This window comes from Phaenicophaeus curvirostris, chromosome 9 (genome assembly GCF_032191515.1).
Source record: "Phaenicophaeus curvirostris isolate KB17595 chromosome 9, BPBGC_Pcur_1.0, whole genome shotgun sequence".
In the NCBI taxonomy this organism is placed as follows: domain Eukaryota; kingdom Metazoa; phylum Chordata; class Aves; order Cuculiformes; family Cuculidae; genus Phaenicophaeus; species Phaenicophaeus curvirostris.
This window is the reverse complement of record NC_091400.1, coordinates 25,971,577-25,992,218: the sequence shown is the minus strand read 5'-3', so window position 1 is coordinate 25,992,218 and position 20,642 is coordinate 25,971,577. Positions and strand designations below refer to the sequence as shown.

Sequence of the window (20,642 nt, the reverse complement as noted above, 5' to 3'; positions counted from 1 at the left end):
TCGACAGTTAACGCTATTCCTCTTACTCCAGTACAACTCATTGTTCTGCCAATGCAACTGCATATCCACTGATGCAACCCCTGAGACAGAAGAAGTCATGCCTCTAATTGAAACTCCCAAATCTGCATCAAATTCTGCGTTCAGCAGATCAGGAAGTCACCAGGCTAGGAAATCAATCCAGCCTTGCAGAGCCATGCCATTCTGGCACAAGGAAAAGAAAAAAAGAAAATCATGCTCAAGAAGGAAGAAAAGGTCTCCTACATATTCACACCTTAATTTCCTCACTCAACGGCTCTAGAACAGCGAGTCTGAGTGTCCCCGTAACATCAGTCAGAATAAAGTTGCACTGATATTTTTTCTAAATATTTTGACCACAACCTTCACAAACTTTGCATCAGATGCTACATTTTAAACCTAAGAGGTCTGCCTGCATGACATAAACTTTGCCTGCTTGCCTCTCTGCAGTTAGCAGCTAGCTTAAGGACTTAGTGAATAGCTCAAAATAATCCATCCTGAAGATGCTCCCATGTGAGTAGCCTTCTGGATACAGAAGAGTTTTACCCTTAATATCCTGGATTTTGGACTTTGATTGTGGCTCCTAAATGGCTTTCACCTCAACAAAAAGGGTTCAGCTTTAGCTCCGGGTGGATAATGTACGGAAAAAAAAGGATTCTGGGGATGAGTACCTGAAAAGCTCATCAATTTCCAGTATTCTGCCCTGCAGCCTCACCATGGTCAGGAGCTCCAGGTTACAGGAGCAAACTCTGTGATGGCCGGTGATGCTAACCATGGCTGTGAGCCCCAACTAATAGGCCAGGGCAACTGCAGGGAGGGAAGCACTGTGGGAGAAACTAGTGCTTCAGGATGATCTTACCCCACACCCCAGCACTGTCCCCAAAGACAGGGAGAGGGGGTTAGGTGATACTACAAAATCAAGTAAGCATTGTATCCCCTTAGTCCCCAATGCAGGTCTATTAGGTTTAAATATAAAATGTTCTGAACACCCAGTGCAGCTAGCCTTCAAATCTAGAGTTTATGTTCTTGAAGGTCTTATCATCTTTGATTTACTTTGACAAGAGTTGAAACTGAACAACTTGTACAGCTTTACAGAAAGGGAAAGGGAAAGAGCAAAGGATTTTTCTTTCCCCTCCAGAACTGAATTTTCAAAACAACGAGATCAAAATCTCCTCTTTCTCTTACAAATGTTTTTCAAATGGTGATTGAAGAGATCCTGTGTATTGGCACTTCAGCTGCTTTATGTTTCTTTGGGGGCTCATGGGTAAAAGTCTATGGGTCCATGAAGCAGCTGTTTAATGATCACACTAGCTTTTCTGCTGTTGTTTTCATAGAACTCACACAGAACATAGTGTAAATGTCCTTGGAAATAAGCAGGTCAAGAATGAGCGTGTTCTTTTCTTTAAAATACTTTTAAAACTCTGTTTAGAATTTATGTAGTTTTCTTTGGTTGTTTTGTTTTTGTTTTTTTTTTTACTTACAGATCTGCTCCTGTTCCATAGATAGAGTACTTGACTTCTCCCCAGAGCCCTGAATCTGGATCTGTAGCCTTAAAAAAGGAAAACAAGAGTCATCCTTTACTGAATTGCAAAAAGAAATGTTTCATTTTTCCTTTCAACAACAAGCCTAATTCTTTTCCAGCTTTATGACATCACATTTTTTAGAGGGAAATCACATAAACTAATGTGCACCTAGAAAACTGCAGGCTCGAACAGAAGGAAATGTCCCTGGCTGTCCCAGAGAAGCTGCCAAGATGCTACCTCCCCCCGGGCCAGGCTGATGCCAGAGGCTCCAGCAGCAAAAAAGCCACTAGATGGCACCATCCATTGCCATTTAACGCAGCCTCTCTTTGATAGAGATGAACCTAATCTCAATGCCACCAACAAACTGCCCACTCTCAAGCTTTCTTAATTATCAGTTAAATATTAATGTATATTCACTAGCAAATTATTTACTTTATACAGTTTTTTTTAGCCTCTGCTCATTTAATTGATTCAATTTATAGTAATGCATAACATGTTTTAAACTATACACATTTCAGCTTTATTTATATTTTAATCACTCCTGTGCCCATGTGACTTTTAGTAATGCAGATACTACACCAGATGATATCGTTGTTCTGGACTCTCGTTGACTTCCTTTCTTAGCTCAGGATTAAGAAAGCTATTGATTTGCTGACATCTATTTCCATACACTCCTGCTTCTCTGATAGCTCTGAGGAGGTGTTATATTATATTATTGTACCTGTCCATCAAAATTCATGGTGGCAGTGGTTGGTTCATTCAACTTCCTGTTTAAATATTTGAAATCTGGAACAGCGTCTTTGATTCCTGCAATGTTAATGTAACACACCTACAGCCCTCCTGATATGTTTTTTTTTATAGTCGCTGACACGAGCTTGTCAGATTCTCTCACACCATAATTTTGATCACAGTCTACTTTAGAACAGCCTCACTTTTCCTAAAACATTGTGCACACCTGGTAATTCTGTCAGAATTGCCATGCTCAGTACTTGGAGTATCTCAGTCTGTGAAGTATATTTGCAAATCTAGGTCAAATACTGAGTTGACAGCATGTGACACGAACTTCTCAGCTACACAGTCCTGTTCAGCTTGGCTTGGACATGGCTGGTTTTGTTGCTTTGGCAAACGTTTTTCAAATGTATTTTTTTTCTGTCCACCTCCCGGCATTTTTTATTCTTCTTACTTCAAATCTGGTGATAGTTTAAAGGCTTATTTTTTTAATAGCGGTCCTATTAGTTTCCCCTAATAATGGTTTCAATATTGTTTACGTTCCACTTTGTCTTTCATTCTTTCATTCCCAAAATTTACCTTCAGCACTTTATTACTCTGATTATTTAATTTTCTTTCTTACTTGCAGCCAGCCTTTGCTGGCAGTCTCTGGCAACTTTCCTTCATCATCCATACCCCTAAGGCCACTGCAAGATGACTTGCAACACCTGCTGAGCCCCACATGGCCAGGAGCTTTCTTTTTGTGACATGAAATCTGTTGCTGGTCCTAGCAGCTCACATCAATGGCTGGAAATACTTCTCCAGCACAAAGGGCTCATGCAATATCCTGACTTTCTTGGTATGAAAATGTGAGATAGAGGAAAATCTACAGGCATGTTCTCCCACTGTGAGAAGACATTTACATAGGGATCTTTCTTTCCCAGCTCTAAGCATTTTAATATTATAGTCTTGCCTTCATTAACTGTCTAATTATGCATTTACCAGCCAGATTCCTCCCAGGAGGAGGAGACTTACAGCCATTATGCACCCATCTTGTATTTTTTAACTCACAAATCCAATAAATCCTATGCCATGTAGTCAAAACTTCCTGCTGGATGCTCATTTGACTGTGGCTTTCTTAGTACTCTCAGTTCATGCGAGTAGGCTTAAAAGAAGATGGCCTTTTAATTAAAAAGCAAAGCAAATTTGTTGTTCTGACAATATTTGCCAAAAACTTTATCAGAACTGGTTTGGTTTTGTTTTCATTGATTCTGGAGTTCAGACTAAAAGCTGAATGGCGAGTAAGTTTTGATACTTGCCTCTGTCCACTATTTTTAAGGTACTTTAACTGTTTCCACGGACACCTGAAAAGAGCATATCTTAAGAAATGAATGAAACTTACTGTAACAGCAACTACATTTGAGCCCCCTGGAGAGTTCTCAGGGATCCTGGCAATATAGTAGTCAGAGGAGAACTTCGGGACATTGTCATTGGTATCCAGCAAGTGTATCACTACGTCAGCTGTAGAGCTGAATTTCTCCGGTGTGTTCACCTCTATTGCAAGAAGCTAAGAAGAGAAAACCAGGAAATTACCACAAAGCAGCTACTATTACTTCTTTAAGGGGCTTCCTTCCACTACCTATGGCACATGGGTGCATTTTAGTCTGGTTGGATCAGACATCTCAAACATGAAATGAAAAGATAAGTCAGTGTGCAGCCTAGAATTGTTTGCGCCTGCCTGCAATGGGCAATCAAGCTGTGGAAAGAGGACTTCACACCTGTCTATGTATGCTAGACTTCACGTAACAGATGTGTTTGGCCATAACTAATCAAACAGGTCAAAAAGGTCTTAACAGAACCAAATATCCATCCCTGGGCAGCTCCTAGGACCTAAGGAAACCCCAAAACTGAATAATTTTGAATAATCATAATCCTTTGCAGAGGAACATAAATTCTTCATCAGGGAAGAACTCAGGGTGATAAATTGCACCAAACAGGGTGAAGAGATGAGAGAACTGGTGCTCTTGGATGCCTGGAAGCAGCAGTATACACCCCCAAATGCAGGACATCAGGCCTCAGGCATGTGCAGCAGAATTCCATTTCACAAAGTTTGTGAGAACTCCTGCCACCAACCTTCTTGGGCCTCTACTCTCACTGCCTCATGCTGACTAGGACTTTTTCAGAGACCCACTGGGACTTTTGAGTTGCCTCACCATCTCTGAGGAGGAACAGAGAGCTTTGGTACAACCAATTCTCATACACTGCTCATCTGAAAGGGCAGCCAACCACATACAGCAAGACCAGCGATGGGGAGAAGCCGGTGGTATGGATATTCTGGTTGGCTGTCAGCAGAGCTTAACACTACTACATGTCTCTCTCACCCCTCAGCTGAGAAATGACACTACCAGTTTAGTAAGTTGGTTTCTTGCATTGCCTCTTAATGCACAGCTAATTGATACAGGGAAGCGCAGCCACTGGAGAGAAGGAAGAGGATAACCCAGCATCTGGTGCATGGCAGTTCTCAGTAGGCAGCAGGGAGTTCTCAAATTCCTATTTGGGAACAGACCTGAGGAAGTATTTGCTAAGCCACCTCCAAAGCCTCGGACAAGCACTTTTCCACAGGACTTGAGCTACTTAACACTGAATGTTTTCTCTCTTATTGTTAGTCAAACACAAAATAGCAGCTATACTTCTACTGCATCTCTGTTTGCTTCTCAGCAGATTAGGGGAATATCAGTAGGAAGCCTGAGCTGGCAGAGCAGCAAGCCTAGTGCTCAGGTTGTTTGCGACTGAGCAAGAAAGAGCAGTTTTAGCTCAGGTACTGAGAGACACCAAGCCCTTTACAGCCTCTAGCCCAGAGGTCTGGTCCCTGCTAGGCGGTTGCATCACATTTGACTGATGGTCAGATGGGACATCCGTCTTGGGCTCTGTAGGGGCTGAACTCAAAAGACTAACATGATGACCAAAGATCAACCATTTGCTTTTCATTCTTGGGCTGAGAGCTAGTTAACAGAAAGCAGGAGGGCACTAGAAATCTAGTGAGGAGTGCACACCACTAATAGACCAGTGAGCAGGACATTTAATTGAGATACGAGAGACTTAACTGAAAAATCTAGCTGCATGGGTTTTAATTTCCAGCAGGCATAATTCCCAGGAGCTCCCTCAAAGAAGGTGAGTGTCCAAGTGAGCTTTGAGCTTTGGAAGGTGGAGCAGGAGCAGGGCTGTCACAGCATTTCCTGCTCTGTTGGTGCAATAACTTGCTGAGACAAGGACTGTGGGGGCTCATCCTTCCCATGTTGTTGGCTGGGCACTCGGTCTCTCTCTGGCCCTATTGCAGCTCCCTGTGGGGCAGGCAGCGTGTGACGCCCAGCAGCAGTGGCACCGCTGACTGGCTGTGGGGCACGCATTGTGTTAGAGTCCCTGCTCTGTTAGATTTGGAGAAGTTTGTATGACTTAGAGGTTGGGGAGCAGTTTAAGTAGAGAGGGAAAATGCTATTTCAGTGTTATCTCCTGGAGCCATTTCTACTGTGTGAATCTTCATAATGACTGGAAATAAACGGTGAATAGATGCTTGAATAAATGAATCTTGAAGGATTGCTTGTAATTACTACTCTTTGCTAAGTTTTCTGTTTTGGTGTCACAGCAAAAGTAATTTTGGAAGGGATGGTCATACAAACATCAGCAAAAACCTGCCCATGAGAAATCTCAGCTCCTAGAGAAGCACAGAGATAAAATGTTACTGCTTATCATGCACATGGAGCTATAACTAAATTATAACATATGCAGTTGGAATCAGCCTGTCTTAGAATATTTTAAAGGGCTTAGCATTGTTACTTTGTTTTCTACATTCATTTTTATTCCTTCTCCTTTAGCAGCCACAGTCCAGCTATGTCATCATGCTGACAACATCTTCCTTCAGGGAGGGATTTTTGTCAGCTTACTTGCCTGCAATGTCTTATGCAGAACTGTATCATTTGTTTTGCTTCACAGGACTAGGGCTATGCATCAACAATTAATGCAAGTACCAGAAAAGCAAGCTGAGATGTAATCTTAAAAGTGGCAGGTGAATTTTTAAAATTGAGTTTGATTTGAGCAACTGAAGATAATTGCAGCCTCATCTAGACGTAGGCTTCGGGAGATGCGAGTGTCTGCAGAATGAGAGGGGCAGGTCCAGGCTCCTGTCACGGCAGGATGTATTCTAAGTTGAAGGAGGTGGAGGTGGGAGGTTTGGCCCTCCAGGTGTGTCAGCCCATGACAAGGTGGGACAGCAACATCGGGCTCCTGTGGCAGAGGGACTTGATATCTGAGAGGCCTGGCTGGAGGGTTTACGAGCTGCCGTAACTTGGGAAACCCACGCTAGCTTTTGGACAGTTGAAAATGAAGGAGATCCTGACTACCAACAACATTTAAGAGCCAGCCCTCAATGGAAGATAGATTTTTTCTAGTAGACTTTACTTCAGGCAGTTTTTCAGTGCACCTCCCTGTCGAATTACATTTAATTCCTCTTTGGCATTTTACTGTTCAATAGCAAACCAGAGGAGATGGATCATAGCTTACAGCACCCTCCAGGCCCCCCTCCAAAAATAGCTTCTCAAAGCTGCTATGGATCCATGCAAAATAGAAATAAGACTATATTTCATCCAAAATTCTAAACAGAATTACCACTTTGGCAACTAAAACTGGATAGGAAGTGATTTGAAATTTTCAGGGAAATTGAGATGGCAATGAGGTCTTTATAAGGTATTTGCTGCTATATATTAGTCCAGTATCATCCAGCTGCACGTTCTTCATTTGGAATCTAGACAAAGGCTCTGCATTTTTAGCAAAGCCTTATGGGTTTTCTCCAGCAGAAATAATTTCATAAAAAAAAAGTCAATAACTGCTTAAGTTAAAAATATATATATCCTTTTTTTCCTGGTAATTAATTCTTTCAGTGTTCATGGCAATCACATTAACTACTTTGATTTCTATTAGTATTCATGAGGAGGACATATGTAACTTCTTTACTGGTCTTTTGGTAGTTTAACCTGAATAAATGTGCTCTTATTGTAATTAGTTTCAGTAGCACTTTATAGCCCTTTCAGAATCTTCCATTTTAATACAGTAATGATGCCTTATATTTTTGTAGCATCTATAACCTATGAAGCTATGAACCTATGAAGAAGAAGAGACATGATGCATACTGCAGTGAAATGACTTGCTAAGGACAAAATCTGGGAAGTTGTACAAAAAAGTGCCACTTTCATATTAATATGTTAATATTCAGCTAGATAGTTTTGGCAATTTTCTTTGTTTGAACCAGACTACTTAATTATTTTGTTGATGAGCCAATGTATCCATCGGGGAAGGTGGATGAAAGCTAGTTCTAGTATGGCTGGCTTGGAGCCTCAGGTCAGCCTGCAAAAGGCCATATAGACAGCTACAGCCTCAAAAAGGCAGCGAGTAGTTCTGGGAAATTCTCTTCCAGTCAGCTGGGGTGTTCAGCCTGCCAGCATTCAAAAACATGATCATGAACCAAATTACCTAGGACTAAGCAGGTAAAGTTCTGGCTCCATAGAAACAGGGATTACATCCAGTGAATTTATCATTCTAAGAGGAGAAATAACATTCTTAGGGTATGGTCTAGAATGACTCTGAGCCACCAACATGTGCAGTTTCCACAGAGAGAGATAATAGCCAACATTTTGCACTGACTGGACTAAATTAGTGATGCAGACACATCCATTAAACCTTTGGAAGTTGATAAACCAGGGGCAGAAATGAGTTTCCTTTACATGGAATATGATGTCACTGACAACACATCATGCAGCTCCAGGGGGATTAAGGAGCTAAATCCCATCAGATACATAAATCATCATACACATATCATATGCGCAGCCAGAGAGGACTGAGAAAGCAGATCTACCTTGAAGGTTAAAACCTTGAATTTTTCATAGTCAATAGCAGCAGAATTTTCCACTATTATTGTAACCTGAGCCTCATTCAGCACAGTTTGGGGAACCACTCGGAAGATGCCACCAGGTCCAACAAGACGGAGGTTGAATTTAGCATTGGCTCCCTGTGAATAAAAGCAGATATGGTATTGTTTTCAGTGAATGGTGCATTTCTTGCAGGCTAGATTAGCTCTGTTTCTTCACACTGCATAAAAGTAGAATGAGTCTTACTGCTTAGAGCCCTCTGCTCTCCATCTCCTGGGCAAGAGACTGCTAAGAAGCTTAGTTATATAATCCCTCCATCCCTAGTCACAAGGTGGACACAGATATTCTTAAAACAGATTGATAAGCTTGATTATTCTTTCAGTCATAATGGAAAAACCCTGCAGCAGGACTGGCTAAGAGAGGGACTCTTGTGGCAAGCAGCCTTGGGCTTCACACCACACACTGTAGGCTAGACAGAGGTGACAGAGATGACACCATGCGTACATCAGCAGGCAAGTCCTGCCTCCTCCTGCTGCCAGCCAAGGAAAGACAACTGAAGTGCCCAAGTCAGGACAATGGAGCCCTCAAAACGCAGCCTGGGATGACGATGTAGAGACAAAAAGATGTGTAATTTCCAAACAGAGATGGTACTCCATAGTTTCAACTGACTGCATTAAGCCAGCCCAGAGTTACAGCTACTAGCCTTTTAGAAGTTGGTGCACTTGGGAAGAGAGAGGAGCTCCACTTATGCAAGACAAAATATGACGTGTGTTTGACTGTGCCAGGTGAAGTGAGAAGCCAAATCCCATATTATAGATAAACCTTCTAGCCAGAGAGGCCATGGGAAGTAGCAATATTTAGAAGGTTACCACCACTTGTGTGCAAGTTGGGAAGAGTAAGCCAGAGCCAGATGGACAGACGAATTATTTTAAACCAAATTGGAGCATGGAAAAGAAAAGATTAAATAAGGATTCTCGTATTTCTGCCTTACCATGAAAATGAGCTGTGCCCATTTAACCAGCTCTCCGAGTTCATCAATTTCTGAAAAAATGTCAGAGTTGCACTGTGACAACCTGCCAAATTCCCTGCCTGGCAGGTCGCATGTTCTCCCCCTAAGCACAAATCTTGAGATGAAGAATTTCTAATAATCGCTTTTAAATGTGATAACTGTACGTTCAGCTGCATCCCTGGAGGACTTGTTATGAACAGTTCTTGCTGCAACTCTGGCTCAAGTCAAAAGTATTCATCAGCAGTTCCCCCAAAGGAATGAGAACAAGCTTGGATCCAAACTCAGTGGTCTGCATTATCTGGTCATACAAACCCCCACATCATTACACAGACAGCAGCGGGCTCTCTTTTGCTGGGTAGTAAAGCCAAACACACAAAGTCAGAGGTGCTACACTATGGAAAATAGAGCTGATGGGGAAAGTGGACCACCTGACCACACGAAGTCCTCTGCACATGAGACTGTACATGACTAGATGGATGGTGGCACAGGCTGGGGAGAGAGCTGTCTCCCTGCAGTGGCTGAGTGATTTCTGACAGTGATGTCCACTAAACCCAGATCTGCTCCAAGCAAGCCGTGCTGCTATGTGTCTCCAAGTAGTCATGGGATGCAAGAATGACTGAAGGAATAACCACACTGAGCCCTAAGCTGTGTCTGTTGGATGAAGAAGGCTGAGGGAGAAAATTCTGCATAATGTTCTTGTAGCAAAGATGGCATTTCCATCAAACTGTAGGCCTAAACCAGATCTTGCCCACAGCTTCCTCCTCCTCACCTGCAGCATCACCACTCCCCTCAACCCCTGAGAAAGATTCACTAATGGCTGTGACAGAAACAGACATATATTTTTCTCATCTATATAGTCCTCTTGTACAGAACAGAAAACAATGCAATCTCTGCCTTAAAATAAAAGCAACCTAATGCTCCTTAGAGTGATGTCTTACACTGCACTAGGAAGCTTCTTGAGAAATCTATACAGTGTATTTAGCAATATTTTCTGCTTATTTTATAGACTTAACTTGCAGCTTGAATATTTTGTCAGACTTCATATGACATGTATATATTTTGCCTCTAAGTAGAAGAGATGAGTTTTGTTTCTTTCCTTCTGCAGCAACCCCCCCTGTGACAATAGCAGGATAGATGTAGCACTGCTTTGAAAGCAGTCATTTATCTGCTTGCTGCAGAGCAGCAGGAGGGAGGGGGAAGAAGCTAGTGGGTTTGATAGAGTACAATACAGTCAAAACAGCACAATACAGAGCACAGTTATATAAGTGCACTCTTTCCAATAGTAACACAGCTCTCAGATGCATTAAGCTTTCCTCTTGTCACTATCCAACCTCAGGCTAACTCAGATGGATGCCATTCATACAGTATTTAGCTTAGGGATCCCTATAGCAACCATCACCATAGTATCTACGGGCATCACAGGTCTGTTAGATACCAGGCTGAGATGGAGTCTTCTGTCCTTTTCCTTTATCTGGTTAGAGTTAGTTTGGCTCCGGCGTAATTTTTAAGATTACCTAAAAATATCACTCCGGTGGGAAAGATTTAGGAAAGCGTGCATTGCAAACTCTGGCTCTAACATAAGGGCCAGAAGGATAATACACTGTAATAAAACCAATGTACAGACTATATTGTTTCCAGCAGGGACTGAGAAGATAGAGAGAACAATTTTGCTTGAAGGGATTGGAAGCTTTAAGTAAATATCCAAAGGGAGTGCATTCTTGGACACTTCACTGGCAACAACTGAAAGAAACCTGCAGTTTGGGAGACTTCATAAGGACCAGTCAACTTTAGTTGCCACAAGAACTGGACAGCAGCTCTAGGACCATCCTTCTCATCGACCTGGCAGTATACAGCAGACTTAGTATTCTTCTGGGTCCAAACTCTCTGTGGTAATGGAACCTACAATGAATTTGTCTGTCCTAGGCTTTTGAGGAATGCATGTGAAATAGCTGAGTTCTAAAATGAAATTTCTCCATCTGACAGCTCTTTCTATTCTTTGGGAAAACAAGGCAGAAAAACTGAAAGTCCACGTAGTTTCCACTTACCTGATCTGAATCATTGACTGTAATCTTCAATCCCCTCAAGATTTCACCCTCTGGTGGATGCTCATACATGGTCAGTTCAAATCTGTTCTGGGGACCATTTTCTCCATAGAATGTTGGTGGGTGGTTGTTGAGGTCAACTACCCGTATAGTCACCATGGCAAAAGCATAAACTGAGATGTCACCTTCCTGACTGACTTCTGATGCCTGCAGCAGGCAGGAGAGAGAGAATAATGGTGAGGGAATACCCTCTTTCTTCGGTTCCACATTCAGGTGTTGGCCTGCATATACAATTCACCCTAACACACCAACTTGTGCGGAGATTAACAGCCTTTCATTTCTCCAGAAATCTCAGTCCATTTCACACTGAAATTTATGATGATTAGAAGATTATGGTAATAAGCCAGTCCCAGAAAACATCCAATGAAAAAAATTCTCCTCCTCATTTTGCTAGCTTAGTGCCTCACCCTAGGTGAAACAGTTCTCTAAAGGCAGGTAATATAATAGAAGCAAGGTAATTGCTTGCCTAAAGTGTTGACTGAATAGAGAAAGAAGACAATCTTTACATTTGCCACAGTACCACAGGTAGCTGATTTTCACATTGCTGCAAGGACTGCAGCCTTGAAAAATCTGCAAGAAAAACTTTACTTGCAGTATTTAGGCAGATCTTTGAAAAAGAAAAATGACAAACTCTTCTTTGTGATTTAGTCTCTGATTTACAATTCTGCTTTGCTACCTAGATAAGTGTAATTGAAATTGGATGTAGTTTGGTCAGCAAACCTATATGGCATTTTTCTGAACTGAAAGATAAAATCTGTCTGGGTTTCAACAATTCCAACATGCATCCTGAGTCACTGGATTGAACCTAAGACTTCTCTTCAGTCAGGTCAGAAATTCCAACTGATGTTTTTGTAACAAAATAGCTTTCTCTAACACAGTTTTTGTGCAAAGGGCTCAAACCCAAACACACTAGACTGTTAAATTTCTCTGAAGATGCTAGTCTAGTAACTTAGGTGCCTGTCACTACCTACACTGGGTAGTACAACCCACTTTTCGTTCCTCAGGGAGATTTGTAGCCTGGTCACCACAGATATAACTAGGTGATCAGAAAAGCTTGAAAGAGCTTAACTAATCCTGTGTCTGGGAACACACTGCAGTAAATAAGAGAGATTAGGGGAAGATATGTTGCCTGAGTTCAACTTGAACAAAGGGAACTCTGCAGTCTCCTAGGTTCAGCAAACTGTTTGAGCCCACTAGCAAGCAAGTGTCCTTGAGGATGCTACACTAGTTCTGGCAGCGCACAAAGCCTCACAGCTGCCTTTAGACAATATTGTCCTTACCATGACAAACTCTCAAGGTTGTAATATGCATTTGCTGAAGAAAACTGATATAATTCATTTAACTCTACATTTTTAAACTCCTGGTCTTTAGAAATTGCTTAAAATAATGCAGCCCACCACATTGATGCTAGCTTGTCAGCATGTTAGCTCATCAAGGTGTCAGCCTGTATTTGTAGTGGCTGATCAGTGCTTCAGGAGTAGATTCTGGTATTGACATCACACAACCTACGCCAGTGTTATTACAAATCATAGGTTTGACAGTTACCTACCTCATCACATAGAGGTTATAAAACATTAATTCCCATTTTAGCAATACAGTCTGAAAACACAGAGAATAGTTATCTAATACTATAAAGGATGTTGGTACTCTAGACTCAGAGATGAAATTAGGACAAGATGACTTCATTTGAAAGAAATAATTTGAGATGCAAAATATCCTAAGGAACAAAGCAGTTTGTTCTGTTGCCTACTATCTGGCCCTCTGCTCGAATATAGAATGTAGTTTTAAACCAGGTAAAATCAGCTATAAATTGAGCTATTTCAGACAATCATGCCTACTCACGACATCTAAACCCAACAATCTTCCAGTGGCCACAGAGCATACCTGAACTTTTAGTTCGTACACTTCTTTCTTGAGCTGATTTGGGCTCTTTATAACAGAAATGGCTCCAGTTGTGTTGCTGATTTCAAATGAACCTTCACTGCCTGCAATAAAACAGAGATCCTCGAGTTACATGTCACAACTCCTTTTTCTGAACAAGCATGAGCAATCAACCATATACTTCATTAAGCATATCTTTGCCCATAAGTCTATCCATATCTATGAGTAGACACGAAACTGCTATTCAGAACTGAAGCATTACTATGTCTGGTCACTATGCAATGAAAACACAGATGAGAGCCAAAAAGGGTTTTCTCTCCTAAGAACAGCTCAGTGGAACTCTGTCCCCATGGGCATCTGCACTCACTTTCCCCTTCCCACCCCACTCAGGGTCCCTTCAAGCCTCAGAAACCACGTGTGCAAATTTGGTATTCATTTCTATTTAAGCTGTCTTCTTTACACATTGGTTTAGACAAAAATAGACATTCCTCATTTTAATTAGCAAATGCATAATTAAGTCTCCAAGAAACAAGAACATTTCTCTCACTAATATCAGCCAAGTGGGGAAGTCTGACAATCTGTCTGAAAGAAACAGTCACTTTTTCTGCAGACAGCATTTCTGAAAATGCATCTTTTGGCCACAGACATTCAGTTGCTAAAAGGCTCTCAGACTCTTGCAAGGCCATCCTGAACAAAAAACAATGTTGGAGGATCTGGGTTTTTTTGTTTGAGGCAGTCTGACACAGGCAGGACAGGGATGCAGGCTGACTTTGCTGCCACCAACCTAACTTCATTAATTTGAACAGAAGATCAGTTACAGGGCTGCAGCCACGTGAGACTTGTTGGATTTGTGCTGAAGATAAATGCCAGCTTGCAGAGAGGCATCCACAGTGTGTGCATCACCATCATGGCCAAAAGCAGGTTGCTACCCAGGGAGGGTACTAGCTAGCAGCTCATGGGGTCCTGCCTTGTTCTACTGAGGGACTATAAACATCCCTGCATACTGCCTCATGCGTGGTCTTGGCTATAACCTACACTTTGTGGCAGAGTCTACCATTGAAAGGAAGAGAGAAAAAACCCTTACAGAGAAGGAGACCAGGCCTTCAGAAGTAAAGGATGATGACCTGAAAGCCCAGTCATTTTTATTTTTCTCTAACTCAATTCCAATGCTGCTTTTTAAACCATCTGATAGTATCTCGTTTTGCTAAAACCTGCAATAACTGCAACTTCATTAAAGTACGCTAAACACAACATTGAACAGATATTGACTCACAATGGTCAGTTATTAAGATCCACTGGCCTGGAAAGTAGATTCTGACTGAGAAAAAGCTTAAGTCAATAGTGATTTCAAGCCACCATACTTCATGTTATTGTCTAGTTATCACAGGGAAATTGGTAACTCAGAGTATTTATGTGTGTTCCTTTGTACAGCATGTTTAGAAGATTGCAGTGCTTTCTAAAATTATCCCACACTCCCTGGGTAAAAAATGCTTATAAAGAATAAATAGTTCACTATTTGCTGCTAGTGTTTTCTTGCCCTTTGACAACCCAGTCTGCAGATATTGGAATAATGGCTTGCCTAGAGTAATGCCACTGTCTGTGGTGCAGGGGCAGAAACCTGTTGTAATCTTTTGCTCTCCATCTCTTTGACTTTTTTTGCACCAAAGAAATATTCCTTCCCATCTTTTCCATTTCATGCTAACAAAAATCTTTGCTAATGTGCACGAAGAAAGCTTGCTCTCCATTAAGCCATAGTTTGTATTCTTTATCTGTCATCCTTTTCTGTCTTCATTTTCCACTCTTTCCTAGTCATTATCTTTTTAATCCCAGAGCACCTTTTTGGTCCTTCTCTGTTTTCTTTGCAGATCTTGCATCTTTGCCCATTAATTGCATTTCCCTTTGACATTTTCCCTGTTTGTTTTGCCAGCATTTATTTTTCTTCCTCAATTTCTCCCTCGTCTAGCATATTTTCATCCCACTTGTTTTTAATTCTCCTCATTCTCCACCTTTCTTTTTATCTTCCCTCATTTTCCATCTATGCTCTTCTGCAACATTTTTTCCTCAACATTTCTACTTTCCTTTTACCTTCTTGTATCTATTCCCTTTCATTGAGAAGAAGGAATCTCAGCATAGTTCCTATCCCACATCAAGGCAAAACCTCATTTGAAACCCTCTCCATCCTCGCTGGACTTTGCTATTTAGATCATATATCACAATGACAAACTCACTACATAGCTCTCCAACTACCCCTCAGATACCTCTTACTAAATTTTGGGATCTGTCACACCTGTGGGAGTGGGAATGACCAGTTGTCATGGAAGTCTTGTTTTGGAGTAAGAGAGAATCAAACAGAACTAGAGTTGTAGCTTGGAGTTTAGTTGAGCAAAGTTGTTGACTTCACCAGCTAATGAATCATCAACTCAGTTCAGTCTCACATTTATGCTATTAAAAGATGTGTGACAGACACCCTCAGAATAGCTGATGAAAAACATTCATCTTCTGATAACATCTACTCTCTTCCAGTGCAGTGCCAGTCTCTCTGCCGGTCTCTCTGCACTGGTAAATAGGATTTCTTGCAAGAAACGAGAGCTTTAACTGTTTAGTCATTTCAATCACAACTTTAATAAAAATATTTCTCAACTACCATGTCTGGGTCTCCCAGTGCGTTCTCTAAAAAGACAGAGATGCTCAGTAGCAGCGAATGCATCTCCCTTTACGCTTTATGAAATGACAAGCAGGCTACTCATGCCTAACAAATCAGTCACATTAACAACTCAAAGCATAGTTCTGTGAGGCAGATACTAAAACTCAGTGAATCGTATCTTGGCTGTTCTCTGGTAGACAGGGCCCTCAAGTTGTTTGAGGTACCTGACATCATTTCATGAGAGTTTGTCTCAGCTTTATTAAAGTCTAGCATATCCCATTCTAATTTAATGTCAGAACTAGTTTCAACTGCCCTTCAGAATTTGTACAAGACAAGTTTACTCACCGTTCACGATGCAGTAATGAATACTGTTAGGCTTTCCTCTGTCTCCATCAAGAGCAACAACAGTGAGGACCTCAGAGCCCTGGGAAGAAATGGGAAATTGCAGTCTATGTGCTGAGATCAAAAGGCAGTGAAATTGAAACTGCGTATTAATAAACTGAACTTCTTTAAGCCTTTCTGCAGTGAGGTGTTGGGGAAAGAGTGGGTACTTCTGCTTGTGCTGTATGGGGAACACAGCAAGGGTCTTTGACTCCCAGCCAGAAAAAAACCTCAGTGCTTGGTTTTGCAGAGCAGGAACTGAATGCTGCTCCTTGGACCAACTCCATGTTGTTCCTACAGCAATAGATTTAGCTGTCCCCTGGTGCTTTGCAGCCCACAGACTCTACCTCCACACACAGTGGGGACACCCCTGCTGCTGCCCACTCCCGGTGGAGCTGAGGCCTCGGTGCTTGCTATGTGCCTGCCAAGAGACCAGTGACAGCCTGCCCAGTGCCCTGCCCTCTTGTCCTTTTTTCTAACTCAGCTTTGGAAGGGCAGCAGAGAAGCAGTGGGAGCACTGCACTGTTCCCTGTGGGCTGCCCTGTAGCTGCTGCTGTGACAGTGCTGACGGCATGGGTGTGAAATGGGTGTGAAACGGCTGCAGAGCCCATGCGGCCATGGGTGCCGCAGCCCCAGGGGCTGGCTGGCTGCAGGAGCAGTTGGATGCTGTGGCCAGAAACACCTTCCTTGAGCCACAGACTTGGACAAAGGATTTGGAGCAAACAATCTGAGACCTGAGGTTTAACTAGGGTCACTATCAAGACGCTCTCTGGGAGCTGCTGCACAGCTTCCCAGCATCACTGGGTGCCCCATGACCACGGGATGTGCTGAGACACAGGCAGCTGCTGAGGAGTTACCAGGTCATTTTGGTCCTGAATGATTAAGTTTGGAGAGACAGCGAAAGCAAACAGGGGAACACAAAGAAACTGGGCCCACAGAACATTTAGGGCATAAAATTGTGATGAAAATGATGGTGATTTAACTGTCCTTAAACCTTCACTGTCTTTCTTTCTGTGCAAATAACAGGGCTGTGGGCCATACGTACAGAACTTGAGTACTGGAGACGATTTACTTGTGTGACTGCTCCTATCAACTCAGAAGGATGATGACTGTCAATGTTAAAATGCTCACCCAAGTGGCAATGAGCTATGCAATTTAGGCCTCTGTTACTGTTTGGGGGCTGCAAAAACAAGGAATGTTGAAGTAACTGTCAGTTAATCGCAAATGGCAAGAAGGAACATTTTCCTGACAACACTTGAGTGAATTTTTCAGACAAGAGCAAAGTTCTGTTAGAGCAACTGGAAATATAGAACCGTATTTATTATCATTCATGCTGGAAGCTGCAATAAAATCTGCCTACTGGGCAAAATGCAATGCAGTCCCTTAGAAGGTGGCAGAACTTGCAAATCCTGACAACTCACCAAGGAGAAAAGAAGAAAGTTTACAAAATTAACACCAAATATGCAAACAACACTAAAATCAGCTAGTGCCTCTGCCTCTGTGGAGTTCATTCCAAGAGTAAAACTCACACTGGGAAGGACCAGTTTGTGCTTCCATCATTATAATACCATAAGGGTGTAAGTTATGAGCTCAGGCTGGATGTAATTAACTTCTATTGACTCCCATTTCCATGGTAAACACTAACTCCTGTGTGCACCTAATAGTTACTTCAAGATCTATATGTAACTCTGCAGAATAAATCGGTATGCATAACATCATCCATTCCAAACATCTGCAAAGTACACAAGCCAAAATGTAAGAGCCTGTGCACTGAACTGCAATACACAGTCATGCAAGGGCTGCAGTGTACACCAGAGTTCTGGACAGAAAGTAAAGACACCATCTTTGCTGAAACTTAAGGGAAGATCAGCTGAAAAGCATGCAATCACATTGCCAAAGAGATCAATAGTCTAACGTTGGGTAATTTCATGAGCAGATGTTATCTCTTGTCCTATGCATGAAGAAAGTTTTAATTAATACTTATTCATCGGTGTGAAAGTTGATCCATACATAGTATAATGCCACTGCTTAGATACGGAGAAAACTCACTAGTTTGCAGCTTCAAGAATAATATGTACCTGAAAGCATTATGGTGGATATAGTAAACTAATCTGCTAAACTGTATACTCCCTTTTAAACAAATCTCTATTAGGCATTCCTGAGGTGATGGCACAGCCAGGAGCTCAGTGTACTTCTTGGATTCTGTGTCCGTGTTAGAGATGAAGTGGTATCTTCAGCAGCAGACACATGCCAACAAATGCAGTGTCCCCATTTGTAAGTGGTTCTCCTAAGTATGGCCCTGCTTGCTTAATAATCTGGTGGGTTTTAGGACTGCGAGGACTTCTTAGCCCATTCTGCCTTTCTCCAGAAAGTATTCTGCATTTTGGGGATGTCAGGATTATTTCTCCCCAGGGGATGCCAGTGGGACAATACAAAGAATCTAGACTATTTGGGCACAAATTTTCTCCATACCTTGCACAACCAGCTGTTGGTACCAGACTGATCAGCTAGAAAATAACAGTACTGTGATATCACACAGCACAGAAACAAACAAAGGTTTCTAGCGTGATGTGTTCAGATGAGGTAACTGGCAACCTGCTTAAGCCTTCAACCAAGTGCTTGAAGGTCTAAGCTGCACAAGTGCTCTTAGTCACTGTATGAGCTTCGACCAACATGAATGGCCAGAGTCCTTTTAGATTTTAAAAACAACATCAGGAAGACTTGCACCACAAATTTGCAATGGATAACAAGCCTGAGATTTGGCCATTCATTTCACCCAGAAGTCAAATCTGAGTTTAGGTCCCAGTTTCCAATAATGCCTGTGCTAGAAATCACAGGGTCATCTTAACTGAGATGCAGTTGTTTTACAGGTGAAAACCAGCACTTACTGCAAGTGTGTCCTCATAGACATATCCATAGTAGGGAGTCCCGATGAACATGGGAGGAGTGTCCTGAACATCCTCCACATTGACAGTAACCGTTGTTGTGGCTGAAAACACTTTGTTGTCTCCCCTGAGCTTCCCACCACCATCCTAAAAGAGAAGTCATCGTCAGATCCCTCTACTGAAACATGTCTGCAAATCAGTTTAATGCATCACCTACATCTCACGAGGACAGTTCCAGGAATCCCTTCTCCATCTCAACACACAGATTCATCTCTGCTGCCCTATTCACTTCTCTTTTCCATTTGTTCTGCTCCCTCTCCGATTAGGAAGACAGCTTGCAGTGTCTCAGAAATAATTTCTTATATTAAAAGTGTTTGCACCAATATATGCAGTCGTACAGGATCTTTTATCAACAACGCAGGCACTTGGGAATTCAAGCATTTTGGGTGAAAAAAGAATGCCAGAAACTGATGCAAAAAAGTTAGCAACTAAGGTCTACAGCTTTCGTCCTGCATATAGTCTTGTCATAATCACAAGACAATTTGCAGTAGCTAGGGGGAAACTAAATTGTGCACATGATCAAAATCTCTCAGGGACTATTACATGACAGAGTGAAAACAAGGAGGAGCTGTGCAGCCAAGAACTTTTAAGATAGCCACAGCATATATAAAGAGACTCTGGGGACTTGACTACAGTCCATTCTGTGCTACAGATACAGCAGAGCCAATTAGAAAGATGACTCGCAATTTTAGAAGCTTTTAACACCCTCCATCTAGAAACAATGGAAGGTCAGTAGTCAATGCTAGTGCAGAAGAGTGTGAATTGTTCAGCATGTCTGCTGTACCAATTCTAAAAATTCAATTTCTTGAAAATGATATGCTTAGTTTTTTCCTTCTTGCTGCCCCAAAGGCAGCATTTAAACCAAGTTTTGTTACTTCTCCTCAAATGAACCTTGGTTAAATAAATGCATAAAAAGATCCATACATTTTTCATAAAACAAGAGAAACTCTAAGTCCCCATAAGTAGCAGCAAAATTGTCCTCTTTCCGCCCATGAGAGTCTGTCTTTGTGGCAGGTTCCTGTGGGATCCTAAAAGGCTTTACTTCTGAATCCATAAACTTTTAATGACTGTTATGAATCCTCAGCCACGCCACAGGCACAGCACTGCTGAGAATGACAGTGGCAAGAAGGGTTCTGCAGCAATATTTGCAGGATTTGAATAAGCTCCTGCCACAAGGCAGCAGAAAGCATAAAGAGATATTTCCAGAGAAGAAGTCCATCACCTGAGCTGCACTGGGTCCAGCTGTGGACCTGCATATATCAACCCTTCACTTCTAGGCAACTCCCTAACCACACAAACAATTTTCTGCAATTGAACTTTCTGTGCTGGTGCTGAGGCCTGAGTTAAATGCAGGAAACCCACTCCTAAACGACTCCGGACATTATTTATCAGCAGACATCAGCCTCCTTTCCTCTCTCACTTTTCCATTTTCCCTCCGCACTTCAAAGGGTAACAGAGGGAGTCACTCTGCTGCCTCAATGTTATACTTCAGGTTTCACCAACCCTTTAAGTCATG

The 20,642-nt window shown here is 42.1% G+C and overlaps 1 protein-coding gene across 3 annotated transcripts in view; it reads right to left on the bottom strand.

Annotated features, from left to right (window-relative positions):
* CDHR1 (cadherin related family member 1) overlaps positions 1–20,642 on the bottom strand; it is a 48,199-nt gene that overhangs the window by 11,939 nt on the left and 15,618 nt on the right. For all 3 annotated transcript variants that reach the window (XR_011337990.1, XM_069864069.1, XM_069864070.1), the window contains exons 8-14: positions 19,070–19,213; positions 16,146–16,224; positions 13,160–13,260; positions 11,219–11,422; positions 8,152–8,304; positions 3,649–3,813; positions 1,497–1,564 (exon numbers count right to left, since the gene is read on the bottom strand). Coding sequence is in view for 2 of the 3 variants with exons in the window: in XM_069864069.1 (XP_069720170.1) it covers positions 1,497–1,564; positions 3,649–3,813; positions 8,152–8,304; positions 11,219–11,422; positions 13,160–13,260; positions 16,146–16,224; positions 19,070–19,213 (914 nt within the window). In the remaining variant the exon portion in view is untranslated. The remainder of the gene's footprint in view (positions 1–1,496; positions 1,565–3,648; positions 3,814–8,151; positions 8,305–11,218; positions 11,423–13,159; positions 13,261–16,145; positions 16,225–19,069; positions 19,214–20,642) is intronic.